At 43.8% G+C, this 25900-nt stretch overlaps 2 protein-coding genes across 6 annotated transcripts in view; both read right to left on the bottom strand.

Moving 5' to 3' along the window:
• Positions 1–12767, bottom strand: part of ston2 (stonin 2) — a 34957-nt gene extending 22190 nt beyond the window's left edge. The window contains exons 1-3 of the mRNA XM_012836688.3: positions 12513–12767; positions 7851–8095; positions 1330–1491 (exon numbers count right to left, since the gene is read on the bottom strand). Coding sequence (XP_012692142.2) covers positions 1330–1491; positions 7851–7974 — 286 coding nt within the window. The 5' untranslated portion in view covers positions 7975–8095; positions 12513–12767. The remainder of the gene's footprint in view (positions 1–1329; positions 1492–7850; positions 8096–12512) is intronic.
• Positions 12768–20663: 7896 nt separating this feature from the next.
• The window catches only part of foxn3 (forkhead box N3), an 88725-nt gene continuing 83488 nt past the window's right edge, over positions 20664–25900 (bottom strand). For all 5 annotated transcript variants that reach the window (XM_012836864.3, XM_031580553.2, XM_031580551.2 and 2 more), the window contains exon 6: positions 20664–23246. In XM_012836864.3, coding sequence (XP_012692318.1) covers positions 22763–23246 — 484 coding nt within the window. In that variant the 3' untranslated portion in view covers positions 20664–22762. The remainder of the gene's footprint in view (positions 23247–25900) is intronic.

The raw sequence follows: 25900 nt of genomic DNA, 5'->3' as shown, positions 1-25900 counted from the left end.
CCGCCCTTTAAATATCTGATTATGGCAGCAGATGTTGCTTCCTCTCATGTTCTGAGGTTATGTATTTGTTTTAGGGTGTAGAGGGGCCAACATGCTCATTAAACAGAGCAATTAGCCACCATGCAGCCCCTCAGACACATCCGATCTGGCAAGAACTCGTCTGACACAAAGGAGTTCCTGTAAAGTGCCGGCACACCCCTCCCTGATCTACATCTCAATCCAACCCATCGGCAGACAAAGGGGAAATTGCAATGCTGAGACCACTCAAGGGGCCAAAATCTCTGATTTATTGCTCACAAAAGGGTAATGATGTGTTTGTCGTGTCTGCGTATGACTTGGTTAATCTCGCCCATGCATTACAGATCTCATGCATACTCCAGTGACTACACTACAAAGGCATGCAGCAGAGAGGCTATGTGTGTGTGTGTGTGTCATCCCATTTTGGATTTTGCCTTTTGGGACGGACTGAAAATCTGGACAGACTAGTGGGCTATGCACCATCAGATGGAAGTGAAGTTGACAAGAAAAGAGTGGATAGGATGAAGCATGTACTTCAGAAAGTTGAACTTCACCTAAAAGCCATTTTGTAAGGCTTCTTCTGTTCATTTCTCACAGGCATTTACCAGAAATGGCTACACTGCTAATACAACATGAACCCCGAAAAGGATTTGAGAAGTTTACACTTAATATACTTGAATCAAGATGCTAGATGCTAGGAATATGGTCACTTACACAAACAAACCAATGAGAGCAGATAGTACAGATTCCTATGAGTGGTTTTTATAAGGTTGTTATTCTTATCTTCGTCAAGGAGGCGATGTGTTCAGTGCCGTTCGTTTGTTTGTCTGTCTGTTCATTTGTTTGTCAGCAGGATTACACAAAATCAGGTTTCATGAAATCTAGTGGAGGGGTGTAGCGTGAGCCACATTAGAACCCATTAAATGTTGTGGCAGATCCAAATCTCGGGGCTGATCCATAAATTATTTTTCACTTTTGTTAACATTGGGAGAGCATTTAGCCTTGGTCTGCGCCCTCCTAGTCCCCTTCTAGTTCGATTTGAGATCCTGCTTCCCCACCCTGCATTTCTTCTAACTACTTCTGCTCCAAACCCACCTGGGTATAATCAGTATAGCCATTTCAATGCTCTTGATCAACCAACTCAGGTATGTTCAGGTAGGTTGAATCAAAGGTGCCAAAGACCAGCTCAGGAATGCAGAGAAGGAAATCGATGACAAACATGCGGACTGGGCGGCCCAGAAGCAGCATTGAGAACCACCGGTCCACACACACCATCAGTGCTTCAGACTGTTCGTTACACCTGTGCCATACCTTTTACCTGCAACGGGGGCGGAGGGGGGGAGGAGGACCAGGGCTTCTCCTCGAACTGGACCCAGGAGCTGGAGTGAGGGGGCTGAGCAGAGGTCTCTCCCCAGGTGGAGGAGTTTGAGGTGGGCTGGGCTCCGTCAGGCAACGGCAGGCCACTCTCCTCATCTGGAGGGAAGGGGACACAAAAAAAAAACTGTGGTTTAAAATCCAAGAAAACATACATGTGCGCCCGCGCACACAAACACACACACACACACACACACACACACACACACACACACTATAAACATACTTGTATAACTCGCTAACCACCCGTCAACACCAAAATTACGCTCTTTCTCTCACTCACATACAGACACATCCAAACAGATACACACACACACACATCTCCACAAACAGAGCATTCTCTACATCTCTCTAGCACCCTACATACATACACCTGGTAACACACACATAGCTAACCACATTTGGTTGACAAAAGGCTGTCAGATCTTGCACAATTCAAGGTAATACACACCCACACGACAAATACACGTAATATTATACACACACACACACACACTAAGAAATACCTACACACACCATAGGATAACAAAGAACACTTAACATTATACACACACACACACTAAGAAATACCTACACACACAACAGCATTAGACATTACACTTAATATTACACACACACACACACACACACACACACACACACACACACACACACACACACTGGGAAATACCTACACACAACCTGCTTATTTCAGCGCCAACACACCAAAGCTTGCAGGACTTAATATCACAGACACACACTGTCAGATGACAACACAGTATATGCCCAGTTCAGCGCTGCTCCACCTCTGGGTTACAGAGTGGTGATAATGTACTCTAATAGACACTAACACACACATACACACACACTTACACACACACTTTTACACACACACTTTTACACACACACACACACACACACACACACACACATACGCACACACACATACGCACACACACACCTTGACACAGACACACACCATTTCCAGTCCACCATGAGCAATAGGCAGCAGGGAACAGGGGGAATGTCACAGGGGAGTGATAACTCACACCAACACACACTCTGACATACTCACATCCACGCATGCACACACACACACACTGACACACTCTCTCACACACACTCTGACATATATACGAGCTTCCCATATCCATTCTAGCACTGCCCAAGCTCTGGGTAGCAGTAAGAGTAACTGGGAATACCATAACACACAGCTACACACACATTAACACACACACACGCAAATAATTCAATTAAATTCAATAAAATTGTCTCTTACAGAGCCCAGGGCCTGAGCCCCTTTAGAGCAAGCACAATGACGACAGGGGCAAGGAAAAACTCCATGTTAATCAGGAAGAAACCTTGAAAATAACCTTGGCACACAGGGGGGGGGGGGGGGGGGTAAATGTACACAATACATACAACCATAACATGGTATATACATGATGGCTCCAAATTGATAGTGGATACAGTGTGCTCGTAGGTTACTATTACAAGGGTAAGTAGAGTAATGGAACAGAAAACGATGTCGATGTTGGCAATTATTTACAAGTAAAGCTATCACAGAGTATGAGGTGGAATAAGTGCATGACAGTGTGGTGGGGGTTGGTAGGTATAGGGCGAGGGTTTCTGCAAGTAGGTCGGGTGGAGAGACTACAGCACCATCAGCGAAGATAGTCTAGACTAGGAGGGGAAGAACTAATACACTAACACACATCAATGTGCACCATCACACTAACGCACACGAACACCCTGCATGACCATACAACAGCCCAGTCCCTGAACTCCAGTTTTAGTTTATCTAATTAGGGTTCCTCCGTCAGGAGGAAACCTATTGTTATTGTAGGTATTATTATTATTCTTGTGCCATTGAAGTCAATGGCAGCCCCTAGAACCGTATGGTAACTTTTTCTGAAATTTGGCACACTCATTAAGGACAGTCAATTCTCCACTCACACCAAGTTTCATGTCTCCCACTAGACCACACTAGCGCCACCAACAGGTCAAAGTTGGACTTTTGTTAACACTGTAACTTTTGAACCGTTTGACTGATTTTCAAAAATGAGGTACCATTGGATTCCTTGGATCAAGACGAATTCAACACACCCTATGGCGTCAATTTCCGGTTATATAGATTTTCCGCAATTTCCGGTTTTATCGAAAAACCTTTGAAAGGCCTCCACTCCTACAATTTTTGTCAAATCTTCTTCAAAATCACCAGAGATGATCTTCAGACCAAGCCTCACAACATTTATCCAACAGAATTTTGATCCTCACAACCGTTTGTCCGGTACAGCCACTGAATTTCAGCAGAAAAGCCATCAAACAGGAAGTGAAGTAATATCTCAGCAAATCTTTCAGATATCAACACCAAACTTGGTATGCACGTGGAAGACACTACAACATGTTCCCATGTGCAAAGGCAACTTCATATCTTCAAAAATGATTGATATAAAGCATTTATATTGCAGTGTAAAAATGTGGACACTACTCGCCCTATACGGGCGCCATCTTGGCTACGTCGCGAAAGAGGAGGAGCCATTTTAACAGGTTTTCAATTCATTTCTAAAAACAATGGCGGACGAGATGGCTACGGTGGCTAGCAATAGCTCACGAGGCTACAGACCGTAAATGTAAGTATCAGCGGTAATTAAATAATTACTGATATTAAATGTACTACTAACATGCCATTCTCAGATTAAAGCTAGCGACATGAGTATTTGGTGGAGTTAGCGATGTATACCAACAATTAGCATACCAGGCTAGGTAGCATTAGATGCCATTGGATCTGCATGACAGTTATGCTAAGCTAGCTGGCCAGTCCAACGAAAGTGGACTTTTATCGGACACGTTTCGCTTGACGAGCGGGGGCAGGTGGTGGCAGATAGCTATGTCAGTTACCGGACAGTGTCAAACAACGGCTGTTCTGTTAAACACTCTAAATTATAAGTTTAAAATGCAGTAACAATCGATATGCTCAGTTTAATAATGGGTTAACATGACAACCTGCTACATTGGCTTGGCAAATAGATAACTGTTTCTCCAAGAGAAAGTCTGAAGCTTTCTTTTCAAACCTTTACTTAGGAAGCACTGTAAAACTGAGCAGACATACAGAATACATTTTAGTAATCTCATCTCGTAACATTCGAAGAGAAACTCGCGAAGAGAATCTATCGCTGAAGAAAATCTTCATCTCCAATCTGAGCAGAGACTAGAATATGTTAATGACATGTGGTTCAATTAAGTACTCACTCTCTTAAACTTTAAATCTTGAAAGAAATTATTCGTTTGTGTTTGTGTGTGTGAACTTGATTTTGTGTGGTGAATGTAAAACTCAGCTGTCATTACAAGCAGCATGAGAGCACCTTGTTAACCTCGTGGTATACTGCATGCTCAAATCATCATAGCATTGTTTATTTAGGCTGCTCACATAGCATTTATCTTTTTATTAACAGGCCAAAGAAAAGGACTCACTCTTAAGACTTTTCCAAACAACACTTTGAACAGGTAAGATGTATTCCAAAGAATTTAACATAAAGACAGGAATGATGAGGTATGTTCACTCCTAAACTGCACCTGAGTTATTCTTATATGGCTTTTCCTCAGACATGTGTATGAACTGCTGCTGGTCGATGACAATATACCTATAACTTAACAACCTGTAACTCTACTTTCATAAATAGGTTTCCCCATCTCCTCCCATACCATGGGCCAGAGGAGCATGACCACCTGGGTGAGGAGTTTTCTGAATTATCAGACCATGCCAACCACCTACCTTCAGGACGAAACTGAGATGGAAAGCTTCTGGGCTGGAATGGCAACACGGAAACATAAGGTATACTTTTTTTTGGCTTTCTTTTTGGCAGGTGTGGCTTGGCTACATCTGTTGCTATTATTGATGCATGCCTATATCGTGTCATACATGATGCAAACTATGCATGTTGTATCTGAAACTTTGTTACAGTGTACTTACAGTATTAATCAAAACAAAATATGGTATGTTTTTCCATTTTGTTCTTTGTTCATTCTCAATAGGTGGCAGGAACCAAAGAATTTGAGAGGCTTGTTGCCGTCGCCAAGCTGGTCCTGGTGTTGCCCCATTCGAATGCAGATGCTGAGAGGGTGTTTTCAGTGTTCAGTGGGACTGAACAAAACTAAGACCAGAAATAGCCTGGCATTGGATGGCACCCTGTCTTCAATAATGGCCATAAAGAGGGCTGACCTGGAGCCCTGTTTCAGATGGGAGCCCCACTCAGAGGTCATCAAGGCCTCCAAGAAGGCCACAGGCCAGTACAACCTTGCCCACAGATCTTAGAAAACGACTAACCAGGTTCTGATCTGCACCTGATACCTCATTTTTAGTTATTTTTGTCATGTGTTGATCTATTTTATTGCTTAAAAAGGCTACTGTTTAAGCACTTTATTTGTTGCACTTTTTTGTTTGATGGAACGTGTGGTGGGAGGCTTTGAATAGTGAAAAATATTTCTCCCTAACTAATCTTGTGTCATTTTTTGCTGTTCATAAATCGTTAAGTGCTCTTAAATGAAGTGCTCATAAATCATTAAATACAATTATTAACAATATAGGTTAGGTTCCAGTTAAGAATTAGTTGAATACCATTGTAATCAAAATGTCAATCAACCTACCTTGGTAAAATCTTAAACACAGGTCTATTAATTAGGCTATATTGTGGTACATAGACAGTCATTGAGGCACAAGAATAGTTTTCTGGTTGAATGTTCAGCTCAAGTCTAAAAGGCCCTACAAGTCATGATCAGATGAACATGAATCAGAATAAGTTCAGGTATTGAACATCTTTAGCATACCACCCAAAGATCCACTAGAATGCAGGAAATAACATCTACTTAAACCAAAATGTCCTGGGGGTGGACCTTCAGCTATGTCTTTGCTTCACAGAATGTAACCAATGTTGTCCATCTCCAGTAGGCCCCACAGTAGGCAGACTTTGGGCCTCAAAAACCAACAGAATGCAGAGCACAACATGGGTACAACGCCAAATTAATTCCAATTCCCTGATATCTGAGCCACCCAACGTGTGTAGCTGCGTGCGCGGCAACATTTTCTCACTCCAAGGTTTTTTGAAAAGTTGGCAGCTCTGTGGTGACACGTTTTAGTACACTTTGCAGTGAGTGTGTTTGCTCTACAATGCTAAAAAGTTGCAGTCAAATTTGGCAAAATTGCTAGCTTGGATATTATCTTTACATTTAGATGGGTTGGTGGTTACAAACAATGAGGATGCGCATGCAGCTTCAAGGCAGAACAATGCCTACCATTTCACCTTTACTGTATATGTTCCATCCACCCCCCCTTTCTGAATAAAGTTCCATTGATCTGATTTGTTGCTATCTGTTGCTATAAAAACATTTTAGCCAAGCTAACTAACATTGTTTTTAGCTAGCTGACATTACCATTCAATCACAAACAAAACATGAATAGAAATAACTTGCTAACAGGGTCCTCACGTTTAATCAAAAGCTTGTAGTGAGATGCATGACCCCCCGAGACAAGCTTTCATGTTAATAATACTGTTGGTCACCTTGATTGTGCATGTTGTGTAGTTAAATGGGATGAGAGAGTCTGACCATGATAAAGTATTGTCAAGCTGCTGTACCATCACAAGGTACACTTGCAAACAGCTGGACATTAGCTGTACCTTGGTCCAGTTCACTGCATGCCTCTTGTCAGTTGTGTATGACTGAGAATAGAGAGATGTCAATTCAGGGAGAGTTCCTATAACCATGGATTTTTAACCAGTTTTGGGAAATTTTGAAAACAGTGTTATTGTGTGGGACTTAATTTTTGGGCTACTTCTAATCCTCATGCGGCCGCCGCATTTATCCCTTGGTGTGACCTGCACTGGGAAAGAGGGAAACAGCATGGATGGGGAAAGTGTGTGGGCAGAGCAAGCTGTAGTAGTACATAACCTACAAACATCCTTTAGTGAAGTGTATCCTCACTTTCATACAGTTATTGTTGTAATCAAATCTTTTAAAGAATGGATCTCTGCATTAAGGGCCTGACCAGAGCACAGGTGGCCTGACAGAACACGCTTCAAAGTTGTCACTTTCAAAAGGGTGGCATTTTAACCCTGTCAGTCCAAAATGTCTAAAACTTGGTACCCATGACTTATTGCTCATGGGAAACAAAAAAGTCTCAAGAACCCATAATGTCACCAGCATGGATATTTCTCGACAGTGACAATTTGTGAATAATTAAAAAAAATGACTTCAAATCAGCCATTGATCCAATTATCTGTCCAATGTTGTGTACATGTATGAAATACATGTCAGTGTCATGTCAATTTTGTAATGATTGGAATGTTGAGGAGGAACCCGCCATTGCTGCCTGCAGCTATATTTACTAATTATTATTGCTCTGAGATCAATGATGAACCGACTGGCTTGTGTCGGTTTAGTTCTCTTGTGAACACCAGCGCCAGAACCATAGAACCCCATACCTGTCTGCGGATCCTCGTTTGGATGGGAGGAGGGGTCGTCACTGAAGGCCACCCAGCCTGGCCGAGCTGTAGTGTTCCTGTCACAGCTCCTGTCACTGCTGCTGCTGCTGCTGCTGGTGGCCATAGCCTACTGTCACTGCAGCCAGGAAGGAGGGGGCACCCAGGCACGGGTGGAGTGTGTGAGGGGAGGGGGAAGGGGGGGATGTCCGAGCTCACTCCAAAAGCCTCTCACATTCCATGTGCACCTGGACATTTGGAAGAGAGGCCAACCCATGGGGCCGAAGAGGGCGGAGAGGAGAGAGAAGGAAAGGGGAGGGAATTAAATATCATCAAGTGAATGTACATCCAGGAATATATACATACATGAATGCCTGTGGACAGACACAGGGGTTAAAAATCAGGTATGCCAACCCTTAGATTATCACTAATATAGCAATGTGAAAGTACATTAGTGGGAAATGGTGGGATTATTTCAGAAGGTTTGTTCAGGCTATCTGGACACATATACAGTAGGCTCTTCTCACAACTAGGGATGCACCAATACTGACACCAGTATCAGGTCTCACATACTCCGATAGCATGCACTGATACCAATGTTTTGTTTACACAGAAAGTTTAGTTTATTTCTGGTTGAAATTAGCCTCCTATTATCCATTTTATTTTATTTTAACAACCAGTTACAATTTGAAAATCTGTCTTCAAATTCATTGCATTTTGATGGCAATTGTTATTATTATGGTATTTGATATTTGATTACCTTATTAAGTACTTGTATCGGTACTCTGTATCAGCAAGTACAAAAGTGCAAGTACTCGTACTTGTATTCCGTCTAACAAATAAAGTATCGGTACATTCCTACTCACAACCCCTTGTTCAGCACCTGTTTCAATGTGTGTTTCTCCAGAAAAAGTATTTCAAGTGGACACTTTTTGTCAGCACAAAGGGTTCCTGTAAAGGGCCATAAAACTGACACTCTGAAGTATTCCTTTAAGGTTCAGCAAACAGCCATTCACTAAGGACTAAGGACCCTCTCTTCAAAGACAGCAAGTTCAGCAGGTCCCACTTTCTTTGAAGTCTTTGGAGCAAGATGCTCATCGCCAGTTTGTAGCAAACCCAAAGATGGCAAGAGCCAGCAGCTCCTTCAGCTTTAGCAGTGCCTCTGCCACTCCATGTGCTGATTCCATTCACTCACTTTAAGCCCCTTTGATCTTAAAGTAAGGCAGGTAACTGCAGCATATTATCCCAATGTAAGAAGTATACAGGTGGACATATGACTGCTGTGCATCACATGGTTGTCTTTTTAAAGAGAACCTATTATGCTTTTCAAGGTTTTCCCCTTTCCTTTAGTGAGTTATATAACTTTTTGTGCATGTAAATGGTCTGCAAAGTTACAAAGCCCAAAGTTCATGCCACAGAACTCTCCCACAGAAACCCCTTTTCTCAGCTGCCTGAACCGCCTCTTTGGAATTCCATCCCTTTTCCCTTGTTACAAGATGACACAACCTAGTAACATAATCGTTATTGCTCGCCTAGCTCACCAATCAGAGCACAGTGGGCTTATTAGGAGGGGCGGCTTAAAGACAAAGGCGCTCTAACAGAGGGTGAATCGGGATGTACAGTGTGAGAAAAATATTGTGTTTTTGGAACATTTAAGCATGTTAATCTATTTTAGTAGACCCCAAAAACATTGAGAATGAGCATAATAGAGCCTCTTTAAACATCTCTGCACAATAATAAAAAAAATATGAATCACACATACAGAGTCCAGTCAGAGCGAAACTGAAATTTGGAAATGAGAATAGGAACATGGCATCAAAAATACAAATGAAAAGGGGCATTTCTGCCGGAGGGGAAGTGATGTCATACTGATTGTAAACACTCTTCCCATGAGGGTCCTGAGCCATACAGCAACAGTAACTGGGCACAACAGAGGGCTCTCTCTCTCTCTATGGCCCTTATCTACCCTATTTACGGAACCAAGGTCACAGCGCAGTGGTCAGTTTTCCAGCAGCTTTGACAGGATGAGTCTCTCTCAAGGCCACAGGAAGACAGTGTCACTGTCTGATAAACGCTGAAAGGAACGCTTCCCTAGAAAAACACCCCAGTCTTTAAACCCTGAGTTTATCCACCATCCGCACACACCAGAGCGCCTGAGCGGCCAAAGCTTCGCTGACCACACTGTTCCCAGCACGTAGCCTCCACGATCAGACCACTGGTGGCTGCAGACCAGCCACAACAGAAGAACATGGGATAGAGGAAACAACACTCCTCACTTAAAAGCCACCATGGTGTCAGGGTTTCCACACTTCGACCAGCAGGAGACAGGGAGGGTACCATCCTGTACCCTGTACTGCAGATCCGACAGGAAGTGTTAGCACAGCTCCACAGGAAATGGACTTTTGACTTGTTTGTGCCCTACACATAAAAAAACACTGACTGCCTTGGCTCCTTCTTTGGCTGCTACTGCTGTTGCTGTTGTTGCTATTGTTGTTGTTGTTGTTGTTGGTGGTGTTGGTAGTGGTGGTGGTGGTGGTGGTAGTGGTGGTGGTGGTGGTGATAGTAGTGGTGGTGGTAGTGGTGTTGTTGATGTTCCGAGTGGATGCTCTGTCATTCCCACACAACACCCAGCTCGTTCCTCCCTCTCTCTGGCGGATTCCCTCACTCCCCCACCCTTAAGTACAAACCCTGTTTCCCCTCACAAACACACCCTAGGGCTGAACTCTCCTCAAAGTCTCCTCTTGGGGCTAGCACTCATCATACAAAAAATATGGAATGGATATAAAATAAAAGCCTGTCAAAACATATAAGACCGTTAAGATATGCTTGACAACACTATCAAGTTATTCAACAAAATTCTGAAGCTAATGTTAAAGCCTCTAAAAGTTTTTCTTTTGTTTAGTTTTTTTCCCCCATCGGGCCACAACCACTTTTTGGAGTGAATACAAACACACACACATCCTGCCTGAACATGCACACACTCTCCTGCTCCAGAACACGCAGTGACATGTACCTGCGCTGGAATCAACACCAGACCTATCAACACAATTCTTCAAAGGTTTTCTTCAAAAGTATTCCTACTCTGATTCCATCGGCTTCAGTCAGCCACATCAATGATGTCTTATAACTGTTTCAGTTAAGAGTTAGGGGATGAAAGAGTGTCAGTCTCTCACTGAGAGGATGCAGGCCAGCCGTTTCCTCTCCCCAAAACATATAGGAAAGTAATCCGACAGCCACTGATCTGATGACAGAAGACACCAGCGGCTTTCCTCTACTGCATGTTCTTCCATTCCATTCTTACTGCCGAGTGTGGAAACTGCTCATAGAAATGCACGTTCCTGAGGATGACAGCATCTCATCCCACAAACACAATAATGACCAGATAGACACGATAAGAAGTAAGAAGCGGGCGAAGAGACTCAGAGGATATCCAATCCTAAAACATCCGAATGTGAGCAACTCCAATCAAGAAGAAACCCATCACAATGACTTTCTAATGAAGATCATAAGGAATATGGGGGTCTATATGTAATGCAATAATAGCTCAAATGGCCATTAACTGTTGTAAGATGGTAATGGACAGCATGACCAGCATAACCTCCAACAACAATCAAGTCATGCTCTCATTCTTATGACATCATATAATTCCTTCAAGTCTTCAAGACAATACAACTGAAAGGAGATATACTGTAGGTATCTGTGCCAAGCCTTATGACCCTTCAGGTTCAAACTATTTTTTTATTTTTAAACAATAGTTGCTTCAACCACAGAATAACAACACAAGCAGGGGCGGAGGATGCACGGATGGCTGTGTCGTCGCAAAGAGATGGATCGCTACACAGGGAAGGCTTGAGTCCGTCCGGTGATTGGGCCGCTTCCCAGAGGTGACTCACTCAGCGCTTGACTAGATCCCCTTGATGCTATGTTCGCCATGTGCTAGCTACGACTTAACACAAATACCGCCTCTTTCCAAAACACTCTCTGTTGTTCTATCCCGCTACTGCCAACTGTTCGGAGACAGGGACGGAAAGACAAGGGGGTAACCTGGAGACTCTGCAAGACGTCAATCCGCCAGTCAGGCAACAGTATGCAATGTAAACTCCCAGTAACAATTCGTATGCTTGTATTCGTCATGCTTGACTTGATTCGGCTACTGTTCTCCCTTTAAATCAATGGAGGAAATGGTCAAAACAGGTTTGTAAGTCGAGACGACGGAGTATTGAAAGGACAGTGTACATAATCAAACAAAACAAAACCAAGATAATGACGATACAAAATTAAATACGAAAGATGAAAGCAAAACTAAACTAACAAAGCCGTATTTTGTCTATTTCTTTTACGTTAATGCATTGGTGATGATAATGATTAATAAAAGACACATTTCTAGACAGTCCTACATTTAAAATCATGAATCCTTAAATTAAATGTTATAGTCTAAATGTCTATGCTTGTTATTTAGGCAAGATCTACCATCGCATTCTACACTAAGAGGATTCCATTGCCCCCCTATTATCAACAACAACAAACAACCTGTTGCCTCCCCCGAGTCTCTTACGCTACTGTAACGCGTGGAGTTAAGTTAAGCCACTAAAAGGGGTCAATCGTAAAAGTTACACAGAGGTGAAAATACACACACACACATGCATATTACACAATATTACCTACCGATAACACACAATTGGTCTGTATATCGTTGGTCGCTCTCCCGATGAAAATCTTCTCTGCCGCACGAGTCGTGGTTGCAGTGCATGATTGGACAGTCACGCAGCCACACGGTGCCACTTGCACGTTGTGATTGGCCATCAGGTGATCACGAAAGCGACAGTCGAACTACAGTGAAAGTTTTCCCCACATTCCTCAACTCTTCAACTGTGACACAAAGACAGCAGTGAAAGATATCGACCTTTCCCTATGAATAACCAGTACGACGTGGATTAGGTAGATCCATTCCAATGGCATTCAATGACGGACACAAGGCTTTGTTTTGGACAGACAAACTGCTCTGATAGTTACCCAAAAGAACCAAGAGGTCTGTGTTTGGCGCCATCTATTGGCGCTAAGCTTAGCAATTCATCATTTATTCATATCTACTAAGACATTTACAAGATTAAGGTGCATCCAACATTACCATTTTAACAGTGATTTAGAGTTGACGAACAACTTCATCCACTCAACTAGAGCAAAGCCGTATCGTTTGCTATAGTTATAGTTCTTTGTCTGTACCTGTAGATGGCGTTAGAGATCTGAAGACATTATTTTTGAGAGTTTGGCTATAAATCTTAAAACCTTCTGGATCCGCTGTTTTTCCAAAATGGAAAAAAAATGTGACAAGCATAAAGTGTTTCTGTCTAACTTCTTTTATATTAAACCGGTGTCAGCATCAGACATTTGTATTATGCACCAACAAAAAATCTGCCATTAAGCCTCAGTTTGGGTCATATTGTTATAATGCAACAATGCAGGACAAATATATCTACATTAGGCCAACATTGCCCTGCATGTCGAGCTCGCTCTCTCTCTTTCTCATCCCCATTCTCTCTGTGACTCTCTTTGTAACCCAAATGATATAACTAATGATCCCTGTTTGCATAAGAGAGCCTCTGGCTGTCAGTCCAAATCAAGTGAAAAAGTTCAGATAAGCTTGCAGTCACGGCCACGGCCACTACCACTGCCACTGCGAGTTTGCACTTTAAGCCGTCGTAGTGCTCCTCTGGGCACGAAGGGATGCTCTTCCCTACAGCCCTTCCGTCTTAATTGAAAAGGATCTTTATTGAACATCATAAATGGAAAAAAGAAATGCCTCGGCCGCAAGCGATGTCATGTTGGTGGTGACGGCGCTACTTTAGCATGTTGCATAACTGCCAGTGACGCTCGTGGTTCGTGTTGCTAGGGACAGCAGCCGTCTGCCCCCCCTCCCCCCTCATCCACCCCAACCCCCCCCTCAATGGAAAACCACCGCCAGAGGATCCCACGCAGCTAGGAGCGGCGGGGAAAGTCGGAGCTGAAGCCAACATCTGCCATGACAACTGCTGAACCCATCCTAAATCCACAACCATTCAATACAGCCTAACAGCACTGCGGCAGCATTTTTTCCTCATACAGCTGTTTTCGAATTACATATTTTAAAAATATAATTTTGTAGCCTATATGTTATCAGAATGGGTTCCCCCTAGGAATTATATCAGTGACCCCCCCATTGCTACACCAGACAGGAGAGCACAATATAACGTGGCTAGTTACATTTGTATTTATGTGTTTGTGTTTTTTTGTAACAAAGAGAGAAAGATAGAGGGGAATAAAAGAGACTGAGATAGTGTGTGTGTATGAGAGAGAGAGATTTGGAGTCTGTCATAGAGGGAAGAATATTCGTCCCATCCCCGTCTCTCACTCCACGTGCTGGAAATATATCCCTCTGGTTAACCTACTTTCATTGCAATTAAAATGCCCATGGCACTTTCTCTCTCTCCCGCTCTCCCTCTCTCCTTCCCTCCCTCTTTCTTTCTCTCTTTTGACCTAGGAAAATACATCTACACATCCATTACGAATACAGGCCCTGATGCAATATCTACAGCCAAACAGAAGCCCTCTATCAAATTACTTACAATTTGTGGGGATCAGGGAGTCAGTCTTGGGTGCATAATTGTACATGTCGTTCATATTTCAGTCTTGTCAAAGAAAGATGACTACAGAATTCCCAGCTGCCAAATTCAGCGGGTAAAGACGCGCCTTGTCTCGTGTGAGGTTTAATTTGAGCGCTGATCTAATAAGCCTTGCGCTTTTTCTTTAATTGAGTGCGGGGCTCTGTACGCGGACCCCAAATGTCTTCAAGCCTGATGAGAACGGGGGGCCACAGAGGGGGTAAATCTGTCCTGTTAAATGAAACCGTAGCCGAAGATGTGCATCAGTACACAGAGCCTGAGAGAAACCATCCCTCGGTGAAGCTTCCTGATTTCATAATGGCGCTCCAGCACTGGTGGGCTCCAGCAGCCAGCCGTCCGCCTGGACACCTCCACTCTCCAAATAAGTTCTCAATTAAGTTGCGGCCAATCACGCGGCCCTGTGTGTGTCTGCAGGTGGCTGAACGGTGCAGAATGAGACTAATAGGCTTTGTTTGATTGGCACGCTGAGAGGAGAAAATGATCAATGTCTGATTGTGTTTACTCACAGACCTCTCTCTCACTCCTTCAGACAGAATGCCAGTCTGAAGTCTTCATCAACACACACACCCTCTCTCCCCCCCCCCCATCATACACACATATGCACACACACACCCTCTCCCCCCCCCCCTATCATACACACATATGCACACACACATATGCACACACACACACACACACACACACACACACACACACACACACACACACACACACACACACACACACACACACACACACACACACACACACACACATGTACATACACACACATGCACATACACGCTTTCTCAGCATTATTAAGCATCTGAACATGTCTGTAAATGTTTGTTGTGTTGCATTCCTAGGAGAGCTACAAGAGGATATTAACTACTACTTACTTACCGAGAGTGAGGTCATGCCGGGAAATATCAAACTGAGGCTTTAAGGTCGCTCGGTCGATATGCCAAAGCCGTCGGGGTCATGTTCGTCCCGTCGAGATTTATTTTTAGATAATGACCGCCGGACAATACATTATCCCTTACATATTATGTTACAAAGTGTGGTACTTCAAACTTAAGATGAGGTAACTTTTTTTTGTGGCAGAATAAAAAAGTAACATCCTTTCAATAAAAAAGTAATATCCTATAGATGAAAAGAACAAGACGTTATTTGCAAGGTTATTTTTTTCTTCCAAAAAAGGCAATTAAAAAGGAGACTGAAACCTATTTTATAGTGAATGTAAAATCTGGCATTACAGTGTGGACACAGTGAGCTGCCCAGTACTATCACGGGGAACATTTGGTTTGCATTTTGCCGACAACATCTTTAAACACTTTTTGCACACTGCTCTCAGTGGCCTCAAGAGAGTGCAGTGGCATCATCAGACAAATGTGTGCCAGCTTTATAGCCTTCTGGCAGAGTATCAGTTAAATCTATTCCATGAGCCTCTTTGGTTGGCTAGGTAAGAAATGGTCACCCAGGAAACCGGCGGGTGTGAGAGGGGTGGAGAGAGAGGTAGAGTGGGGGAGTCGATCCTTTATGCAGAGGATTCAGAAGGATGACAGTGAAGGTCTCTCCCTCCCTCCCTCCCTCCCTCCCTCTCTCTCCCTCTCTCCCTCCCTCCCTCTCTCTCTCTGTCTCTTTCGCTCTTCTCTCTCTCATTCCTCTGGGCCCAGTAGTCTTTCCCTCGGGTGCTGCGAGCTGCTCCACTCCTAATGAAAGATCAAGGGCATTAGCTGTGCGGCGAGTGAAGTGGGCTACCTGCAGTTAGCCGCGTGGTTACAGAACATTAATTTTACCGCAGGCTCATTTGTAAGGGGGTAGAGAGGAGCCAGGCAGTGAGAAAGTCACACTGCCACTAAAGCTGGGCCAAAAAGAGAGAGAGAAAGGGAGGGAGAGAAAAACAGAGGGAGAGAGAGAGAAAGAAAGCGAGCTATTCAGAGAGAGAGAGATGAGAAAGGGAGGTATAGGGAGAGAGAGGGAGAAAGATGAGAAAGGGAGAGAAAGGGAAGTATAGGGAGAGAGGGAGAGAGAGATATGAGAAAGGGAGAGAAAGGGAGGTATAGGGAGAGAGAGACAGAAAAAGAGAGAGAAAGTCATTTCGTAGATGGTGTGGGGTGGGGTGTAATGGGAGTCATACTGGCTGGCATTTCCACCTGCTTTGTCAGCAGTGCCGGCATGGAAAATGTCACATTCATTACCTTACCAGAGGGTGGGTGCCAAATCAGGGCCATATCAGGGCCAAATCAGGGCCATATCAGGGCCAAATCTCTTACATAGTCAGGTGAAAGCCTGGAAAAAGCCATGTGGAAGCATCCCAAAAAAGGGCAGAAAATATCAAAAATAACAAAAGGAAAAGAAACCAAAAGAAGAGGCTTTTTTTGGACAAACAGCTCACAGATTCTATTTGCTGACACCGGTGAGGTAAACCTTTGGAGCGGCCGCCCGACTTGTGTTCTGTCGTCGGTGCAACCATCTGTGTGGTGTGCAGGAGGCATATGAGGCAGAGTAATCCTGATGGATAACTATTTCCAAGTGTCCGTGCACGGGCCTAATACATTTCAAAATAAAGAGGATTACATTTAACCAAAGCTCAGCGATTTCTGTTGAATAAGATGTCACATTGTGATGCGAAGACAGCATTTGCACAGAGGAATCTATGGCTCTATGGAAAATTTAGTCAATAAATCACAAATGCAGTCCTGCATACACACATACACACAGAGACACAATCTGCACCACTGAAACTGATCAGTGTCCATTTTAAGATAGGAAACAGTAGAGGTTTCTTCATTGCCTTTTATGCCACTTCAAGTCCTTTAACCTTGACCCCTGATGACCCCTGATAGTCTTGAAGCAACTTGCAGCACACCTGTGTGTGAGACAGTCGAAAACGAGTCCCTCTCGCCCAGTAATGGGGGCCTGGCCTGCACCTGCGCCATATGCGCCCGCCACCGCTGATGAAGTCCCGGCACGTTTTGGCAGACGCCACATCAAAGATTCCAATCCCTCGACAGCAACCTCGTTCAAATCCGCCGGCTTACATGGCAGACGTATAGAGGTGAGCCAACGTATTCAACCGTTGGAACCCATAATGCTGTTAGATGTGCGGTAATACTTCCCTTATTTACGACCCAGAGCAAGCGTGGGAGAAATGAAAGGTGCTGTGTGATGGATTTGAATGGTTATTATCTCTCCACATGTTCTATGGCTGGGAGTGTATTTATTGATTTGCACCGTCGATGAGCACCTCCGATCCTCGCTACCTTGGAAACTGGAATAAATGGCAGTGTAATTGCCAAGAGGGTTCTTAGTCACGCTTCTTGGCCTCTCTTGCCCTGTAAAAGCTCCATCATTTCCTTCCCAGCCAAACTCGCTTTTTTGGGGAGGGGAAGACAGGGCACCTCCACGCCCTTTTTCTGTGCGTTGTGTCACTCTGTGGCCAGTACATGGTAGCTTCCTGTAGCCACAAACACAAGGAGTAAACAGAGATAAAGATGCCTTTTTTTCCCCCTTTCCATTTTCTGTCAGGCACAGAAAAAAAGTGAAAGTTTTGCTTGTGTGATAGCTCCTCTCTTTCTCTTTGTTTCCCTGGCAACAGATGCAAGCCTGTACCTTTTTGTCTCACAGCAAACAGTAATTTACACCCACAGAGGATTATACGTTTGAGAACATGCAAAGAAATGTGTTATACGAATGACTGACAGATACGTTCGAGACAGGAATAACTAAACTGAGAAATGTGAACATTTTGTACAACGAGAGTAGAAAAAGAAGAGCACGGATGTTGTCTGTAATGCTCTGATTTGGCCAGGAATGCACGAAACAGGAACTCTGGCACCTGCCCCACCTCAAAAGAAGCCAAGCATTGGGAGCAGCTGAGCCTGGCGTGCCTGTGTAAGCTTTGCTTGGCAACTTGCTTATTGTACATTTTCTATCTTTCTCCCCCCCCCCTCTTTCTCCTCCTCACTCCACTGCAGTTGCATAGCAACTGAGTGGCTCCTAGGTGTGGCGACACGGTGCAGGCATGTAACCGGCCCTGATTAAGAAAGCCACTCTTTAATTAAGAATGGACCTCCGTCAGCACGAGGGCTTTGGGATGGCATTTATAAATGATGAAGCTGAGTGAGAGCATGCTGTTTTTTGGTGTGTTGTCAATACTACACTACACGCTCAGATCGCTGAGAGGGCGACACACAAAACCCAAAGCAAGTAAAGTGGTTTCACCATGTGAACAAAGTAGTGGTATAAAACTCTAATGAGAACCTGCGCTCATTGTTGGGCATGGCAATGATTTAGCAGTGTGGCCTTCATCAAGGACTTTCTTTAGATACACCTCCTAATAGACACAGATCATGACCCAGAACTTTAGGCTACTAACTCACTATATTCAACGTTTCCGCTTGGGTAAGTTTTAACGTAAAGTATCTCTTTTAACCGTATCTCTCAACATTAATTATTAAGTTGTTACCATCATTAACATACTAACTACAGAACATTGTATCACTTAATGTTTGTTCGTATTAACTAATCCATTAACCAATGTCACTTATTAATGACAATATGATAATATTATATAACAGGAAATGTCAAATGAACTTACATGAGATAAAAGTGGAGCAATTCTACCTTAATCTTTCTTTGAATCATATGTGAACTGTTAAATAAATAAGGCAACAACTCCTCTGATGATTTGAACACACCATTTCTTAAGTGCCATAATTCTGCAGGAGGTGTCTTTATTATTAAATGGACAGTTCAAAAACATGTTGTTCAAAGGTTTTTGCAACATTTGCAACTCTTTTTTATTGCAACTGGAAGACAATACAGCACAGAAACATGATGGTATGTTTGAGAGGAAAAAAACCAAAAACAAAAAACAAAAAAAAACAAAAGACAAAACATATTTCTGTCATAGTAATGGATAAAAGTGATATTTACATCAATGTTTTTTTAATCATTTGTCTTTGGCAAAATGATTACACGTCAAGAAAATATAGAATGCAAATATGCTTCCATATTGATCGGTCAATTGGATAGTCATGCCTTTAGACTCAATGAGTTAGACCAAACCAGACAGCATTAGTTTGTTCCGTTTTCTGTCTTTCCTCTTTGAGATGTTGGAAACAATCAAGAAACAAAATGGCAGTTAACATTAACTTTTCAAAAGTAACAATTACAAAAACACAACAGGACAAAACAAGTGAAAGGTAATAATACCAATAATAATAATAATAATAACAAAACGCATTGCCTCTTAATTGACCATTATTTGCCTGGCTAATATTAATGCTTTCTGATTGTATATCATTTTGCAGATTTTCCAGCCCCAGCTGTGTGTGAAGTTATGCAGTGAGTGTTGACATCTGAGGAAGGCAAAGAGTGTGTGTCTTGCGTCCACAGTGCTAGTGGACACTCCTATTCTAGCAAGGCCAGAGGCCATGTGACAATTTTCAAACAGGGTTAACAACGATGCACAATGGATGGGGTGGCGTTTTACAGACCGCTGAGATACCTACGCATGCCTGTGGCTCAGAAGAGAAGAGAAGAGAACAGCAATATTCTTGCAAGGATCACTTACAGGTCAGATTTTTTTTGTCTTTTTTTTTTGTGTATTTTCACATACTGCAAAGATCCGGCTGCTGAATGTTATAATTTCGAGGAGTGATGAATAGAAAGGCAGACATATGGCCAGAGCATTACATGGAGCTAGTCATGATGAGCAATTTACAGCGCTGTACTGTACGGGGGGAGGGGTGGGACAAGAGAGAGAGCGCTCTATAATACAGGGTCCATTGACAAAAATGCTACAGGTCATTGACAATTGCAAATTTCTGACATACAGATCAAGTATGTATCATTTTCTAGGTAACATATATATAGAGTGATAGATAGATATAAAATCACTATAGGCTTTGGCACTGAACTTTAAAAATATCTGTAACTTATTATCTTAGTGCAATCCAGAAAGGAGAAGGTAAATATATGCACTAGAGTGTTTAGCTCTCTTGTAATTTCATAATTATGTCATTTGTCCACTGAAGTGTGTGTGTGTGTGTGTGTGTGTGTGTGTGTGTGTGTGTGTGTGTGTGTGTGTGTGAATGAGTGCATGTGCATGTGAGTGTGTCTCAATGTGTGTGTGTGTGTCTGAATGTGTGTGTGTTGGTGTATATGAGTGTGTGTGTGTGTGTGTGTGTGTGTGTGTGTGCATGTGTGTGTGTGTGTGTGGATGACAAATACTAATACAGGTGACAAACCTGAACAATGCTACATCAACAGTGGCAAATACTCTGAAAGAAATACATGTAGTAAACTCCTGTGTCGTACAAATGGAAGACCTTGAAATATCTAAGACATCCACGGTATCCAGACAAGCACACTTTGACAGCAAATGGAAACAAACGAAGCACTGAACCTGGGTGCACTGGAAACAGGAAGGGGACCGACACTCACTACTAACTTCTCCTGAAACCTAAGAGCTGGCATGTGTCCCAGATGCCCGCCAACCTTGAAATGGATCAAATTCAGATTAGCCCAATCAGAACTGGATTGAGTCCAAATCAGAGCTGGATTGAGTCCAAATCAGAGCTGGATCCAGATCCGAGTTTGATCCGGTTCACAGTGGGCTGGTATCTACCCTTGAGTGGCGCTGAGTGTACAAGCAGACGAGGGCTGACCCGGGCTCGGGCTCGGGCTCTGACTGGAGGTGCCGTGGACACGAAGCAGTCAGACAGACTGCCTTAGCCCTACTCGTGACGTAACGTGAATTCCTCATATTGCAGAGATAGATGCCCAACAGTCTGTGTTTGTCCCTGAAGAAGGTTTATCCTTTTTAATGCCTGCTTGAAAACAAGTATGAATGAGAACAAAAAAAAAAAAAAAAGAAACAAACCATTTTGTCAAATTAAGACAAAAATGAGAAAGTCCAAGCCTATGGGCTCAGACGTTAGAAGCGTCTTTGTTCTCTAGTATCTCTATTTATATGAAAATAATTCATGCACCATGCTAAATACATTATTTACGTACATGAACTTTGATTTAAAAAAACTCTTTTTTCTTCTTCTTCTTCTTCTTCTTCTTCTTCGCCTTCTTTACAGAACCCATGCAACACGATTTGGAAAGTCCTGCTGGCTACATTGCTTAAATTAAGAAAGGGAGAAGAAAGACTAGTGTAACATTTTATACAGTGTTATCCTGACTGGATGAAATTGCTTATTACATCATGAGGGTTTAAAAAAAAAAAAACACAAACGACACAAAAAATAGAAAACTCCACGGTAACTTTCATTTTTTTATCACTAAAATATGATTGGCAGGTTACGTGGCATTTCTGCCTTTAGAGAGATCTGAGTTTCTAATCATGATTGCTTGAGAAGGAGACTGGCAGTTTTAAGGACAAATCTGGTATTTTTTCACTCCAAAAAGCACTTGATAAAGGCTTATGGCTTCGTATTTATGTGTTATATTTTTTGCGCTTACCCCTATCCCATCTTTAAGAGAGACATCAAGACAAACATTGAAACATTAAACATGTCCTCAGTGTGGCTCAGCCATCCTGTCTCATCTCAACTGCCATCACTCTGTATTTAAAACTAGTGCATTTCTGGTCAGGCAGGGCTGCCATGTCTGCTGTTGGGGGGGTCCTCTTTGGCACTGTCCAGCCTTGAAATCCCCTCAGGTGAGGCAGCCACTGACAGCAGTGCAGCAGCCTCCCACAGAAACCATCTGGGAGGGGAAGAGCACTGCGCTACGCTAACAATGCTAACACAGTGCCTCAAACAGTGTCCCCAATGCTAAATATCACTATGATAAACTTGACTATGCTTCTCGAAGTAGCTGTAACAAAGATCAGTAAATTGCTAAATTTTGTTTGTTTCTTCTGCTGCTGTAATTCAAGATTGTGCCAATCTGTCGTATGGGGGAAGGTGTTTGAGTATATTTGTTTCAATTTCAGCCAAACAAAATAAACAAACAAACCTGAAAAAGACTAAATTATCACTAAATTATCTGAACATCATATAAAGGTTTTGCTATGGCTTTAATCTCCTTTGAACAAAACAAAAAAACAAAAAAGAACAAACTAAATAACGCACCCTCAAAAAACACTTATAAAGATAGGGAAACAAAGTGATTGTTGGTATTGCCACAAATCAGTAGAATTCACCTGATGTCCTGAAAAAAAAATAGCAAATTCTATTAAAACCGATGTTTTTTTTTCCATTTTCTTGTTTATTATTATTTTTTTCCACGGCCAGGCAGAAACAGCTGTTCTGTCTCTTAGGTTTTCATGGATTCCTTCTGCTCTTTCTGCCCCTTTGCCGTCCGGTTGGTGATATTGTTCAAGCAGGCGCGCACCCCCGCCAGGTGGAGGAGGGACCCTGCCGCCTCCTTCATCTCCTCGTCGTCGCTCTCCGGCGGCTTTTCCGTGCGCCTCTTTTTCAGGGGCAGTGTGTCGCCGGCCACGCGTTGACCTCTGACCTTTGGGGGGAAAAGTTGCCGTTTCTTGTGCTGGGCGAGGGCGAAGGCGTCCACTGACCACTCCCGCGGCTCCTTCTTGATCTTGCCGTCGTCCTCTGTGTCGCTGCCGGCCTCGTTGCCGTGGAAACTGGCCTCGCTGCCCTCGCGGGGGGCAGAGTCAGGTGAGTCCCCGCCCTTGAGGCCGCTGCTGTAGTTGTGGTCCTCTTTGGGGTCACTGCCGACCAGCGGGGAGTCGCACAAGGGCTCGCTGTCGCTGCGCATCCTGCAGCCCGCAAACACCGACCTGCAGACACACACACAGTGGGACTATTAGAATACACAGATGTGCACAGACACACAACAGCCACAACCTGCCAGGACACACACACACACACATAAGACTACTAAGCATAGACCCAATCATATACACATGGATAGACACACACACTAAAAACACTGCCTTAATAATAACTAATGCACTGACACATACACACTCACAGACACACCTAATTACACAGAGGGATAATCGATAGATAAAGTACAGGAAACACACATTCCCAAACACACGTAAACACATATAGTATGATCCCTGCACCACTTCCATTTATACATGAACGTACATATAGCCACCTCAAGCCCCCTCCCCCCCCCACACACACACACAAATCTATCATAATGAGCAACACTGCCACGCTACACTGAATGCAGATTTCACACACGGGGACGTTGTTCTGTGTACACACGGCGAGCATGTCATGGTGATTAATCTGGGACGAGTCAGTGGTTAATTACATTAAGCACTCTTCATCATCATCCCCTTCAAGTGCACTTCAACGCCTGTGTGTGCTTCTTCAGCTGACCAGCCACTGGGCCACAAGCTAACTGAGGGGGGACTCGTCTGATTGGCTTACTGAGCAGAACTCAGGTCTCAGGATCAGGTAACACCGGAGTTAAAAAACCACATCACTGTCCTTAAAGGTGTAATATACCATTCTGGCGAATTTCAGCTCAACAGCCAATCAAATTACACCCCTGTCTTCTGTGCTCCTGAAGCAGCAGATTGATTGGCTGGAATAGTGTATGGCTCGGACCAACAAACAAACAGCCACTCTCTCCATTCTGTTCCTTCTGTTAACTCATTATGCTGTAGGTCATAGGTGCCTGGCACCCAGGCTTTCCTCTCGCCTGTGAAATGGGCACAATGGGTAATGTATACACTGAGGTGGCGTGTTATGGGCGAGGTTTTAGGGCAATACTGACGGGTTGCAAATGGGTCTTGTTCTCGTGGCTTGAGGCCCCAGGCCATTAGCCCACGCTGGCCCGAAGAGAGCCCTAGCCCTAGTTGGTTTCAGAGTCAGGATTTTGTACAAACACGTCTTTCTGAGAGCACACAGAATGGACAGCTAGAGGACCATGAGCTGCAATTGGCTTAATTTGACAAAGTTTTGTTCCCTGAGTGAGCGTGTGCGTGTGGCTGTGTGTCCGAGTGTGTGTGTGTGTGTGTGTGTCTGTGCGTATATTTCAGAATGTGCAAAAGTATGTGTGTGAGCACAGATGAACACACGTGCATACATACATTCTCAATACACATTAAAAATTGATTACAGGCTCAGAAAAAGAAACCAAAGAGCTTTTCTCCAACTCTCTGGCTACTTTTTTCTGCATTTACCACCCATAAATTATAGAAATGGCACAGCATGCTACGAAAACTAGCCTCAATAATGAATGCCTAGAAGTAGTGTCACTCATGTTAGCCTGTATGGGAGCTTCCCCCTTGTCCCACTCTCACGCTGTCCAGAGGCATCCAGCTCTGTCGTGGAGCTGGCCCAGGGTCTAGTGCCTCGGACCCAGTACAGATGTGTGCCAGTGATGATGTTGGTGGACCAGGCCCAGGGTCTAGTGCCTAGAATCTGGTACAGATGTGTGCCAGTGATGATGTTGGTGGACCAGGCCCAAGGTCTGGCATGGAGGATCTAGACCAGGTCTACTGCAGTCCAAGCAATTTGCATCAGATCAGGATCAGATAACTTCCTGAGTTAGGTACGGTCTGAGAGCACACAGACACAGCTGCGCTATCAGGGCAGGGTACCGCAGTGAGCGTACATATATGTGTGTGTGTGTGTGTGTGTGTATGGTTTATCAGGTACTTGTTGAGTTATTGGGTGGGTATACGCCAGCTTCACCTGCCTATGGCGTTGTTAATGTGGTTAGCAGTTAGCAGTTGGCACCTGTAAGTGTGATAAGTCAGGTTTTTTATTTTTTTTTTCAGATGTAGGGACGTGATGAGACAAGGGCCCCTGCATCAGGGAGAGAAACTGTCTGCTACCACTGGCTCTGGGCTAGTTTAGCACACACATGCACACACGCGCACCCTCGTTGCACCCTGTCCAAACTTGTCTAGGTGTTGATGTGTCTAAACTGGCAGCTGTACTGGCACTCCATGGCAACAGCAGTGCTGGCTGCACACATGTCAGCGTTCAGGACGTCTCACACACTCTTGTGACACGGTCATCATATCAGTGCAGGGAAGCAGCGTACACCATGGCTATATATGCTCGACGCGTGCAGACATACACACACACACACACACACACACACACACACACACACACACACACACACACACACACACACACACATACAGATATGCCCATCTCATGCTTGCACATGTATATACATACACAGATACTCTGATATGCATGCCTATACAGTAGGAGAGAGAGAGACAGAGAGAGAGAGAGAGATGAGATGACAGTAAGGGCAGAGGTGTGTGTGTGAGAGAGAAAGCGAGAGAGAGAGAGAGAGAGAGAGAGAGAGAGAGAGAAAGAGAGAGAGAGAGAGAGAGAGAGAGAGATGACAGTAAGGGCAGAGGTGTGTGTGTGAGAGATAAAGCGAGAGAGAGAGAGAGAGAGAAAGAGAGAGAGAGAAAGCGAGAGAGAGAGAGAGAGAGAGGGAGAG

This window comes from Clupea harengus, chromosome 14 (genome assembly GCF_900700415.2).
Source record: "Clupea harengus chromosome 14, Ch_v2.0.2, whole genome shotgun sequence".
Classification (NCBI taxonomy): Eukaryota; Metazoa; Chordata; class Actinopteri; order Clupeiformes; family Clupeidae; genus Clupea; species Clupea harengus.
The sequence above is the reverse complement of the archived record's forward strand: the minus strand, read 5'-3'. Positions and strand labels throughout refer to the sequence as shown.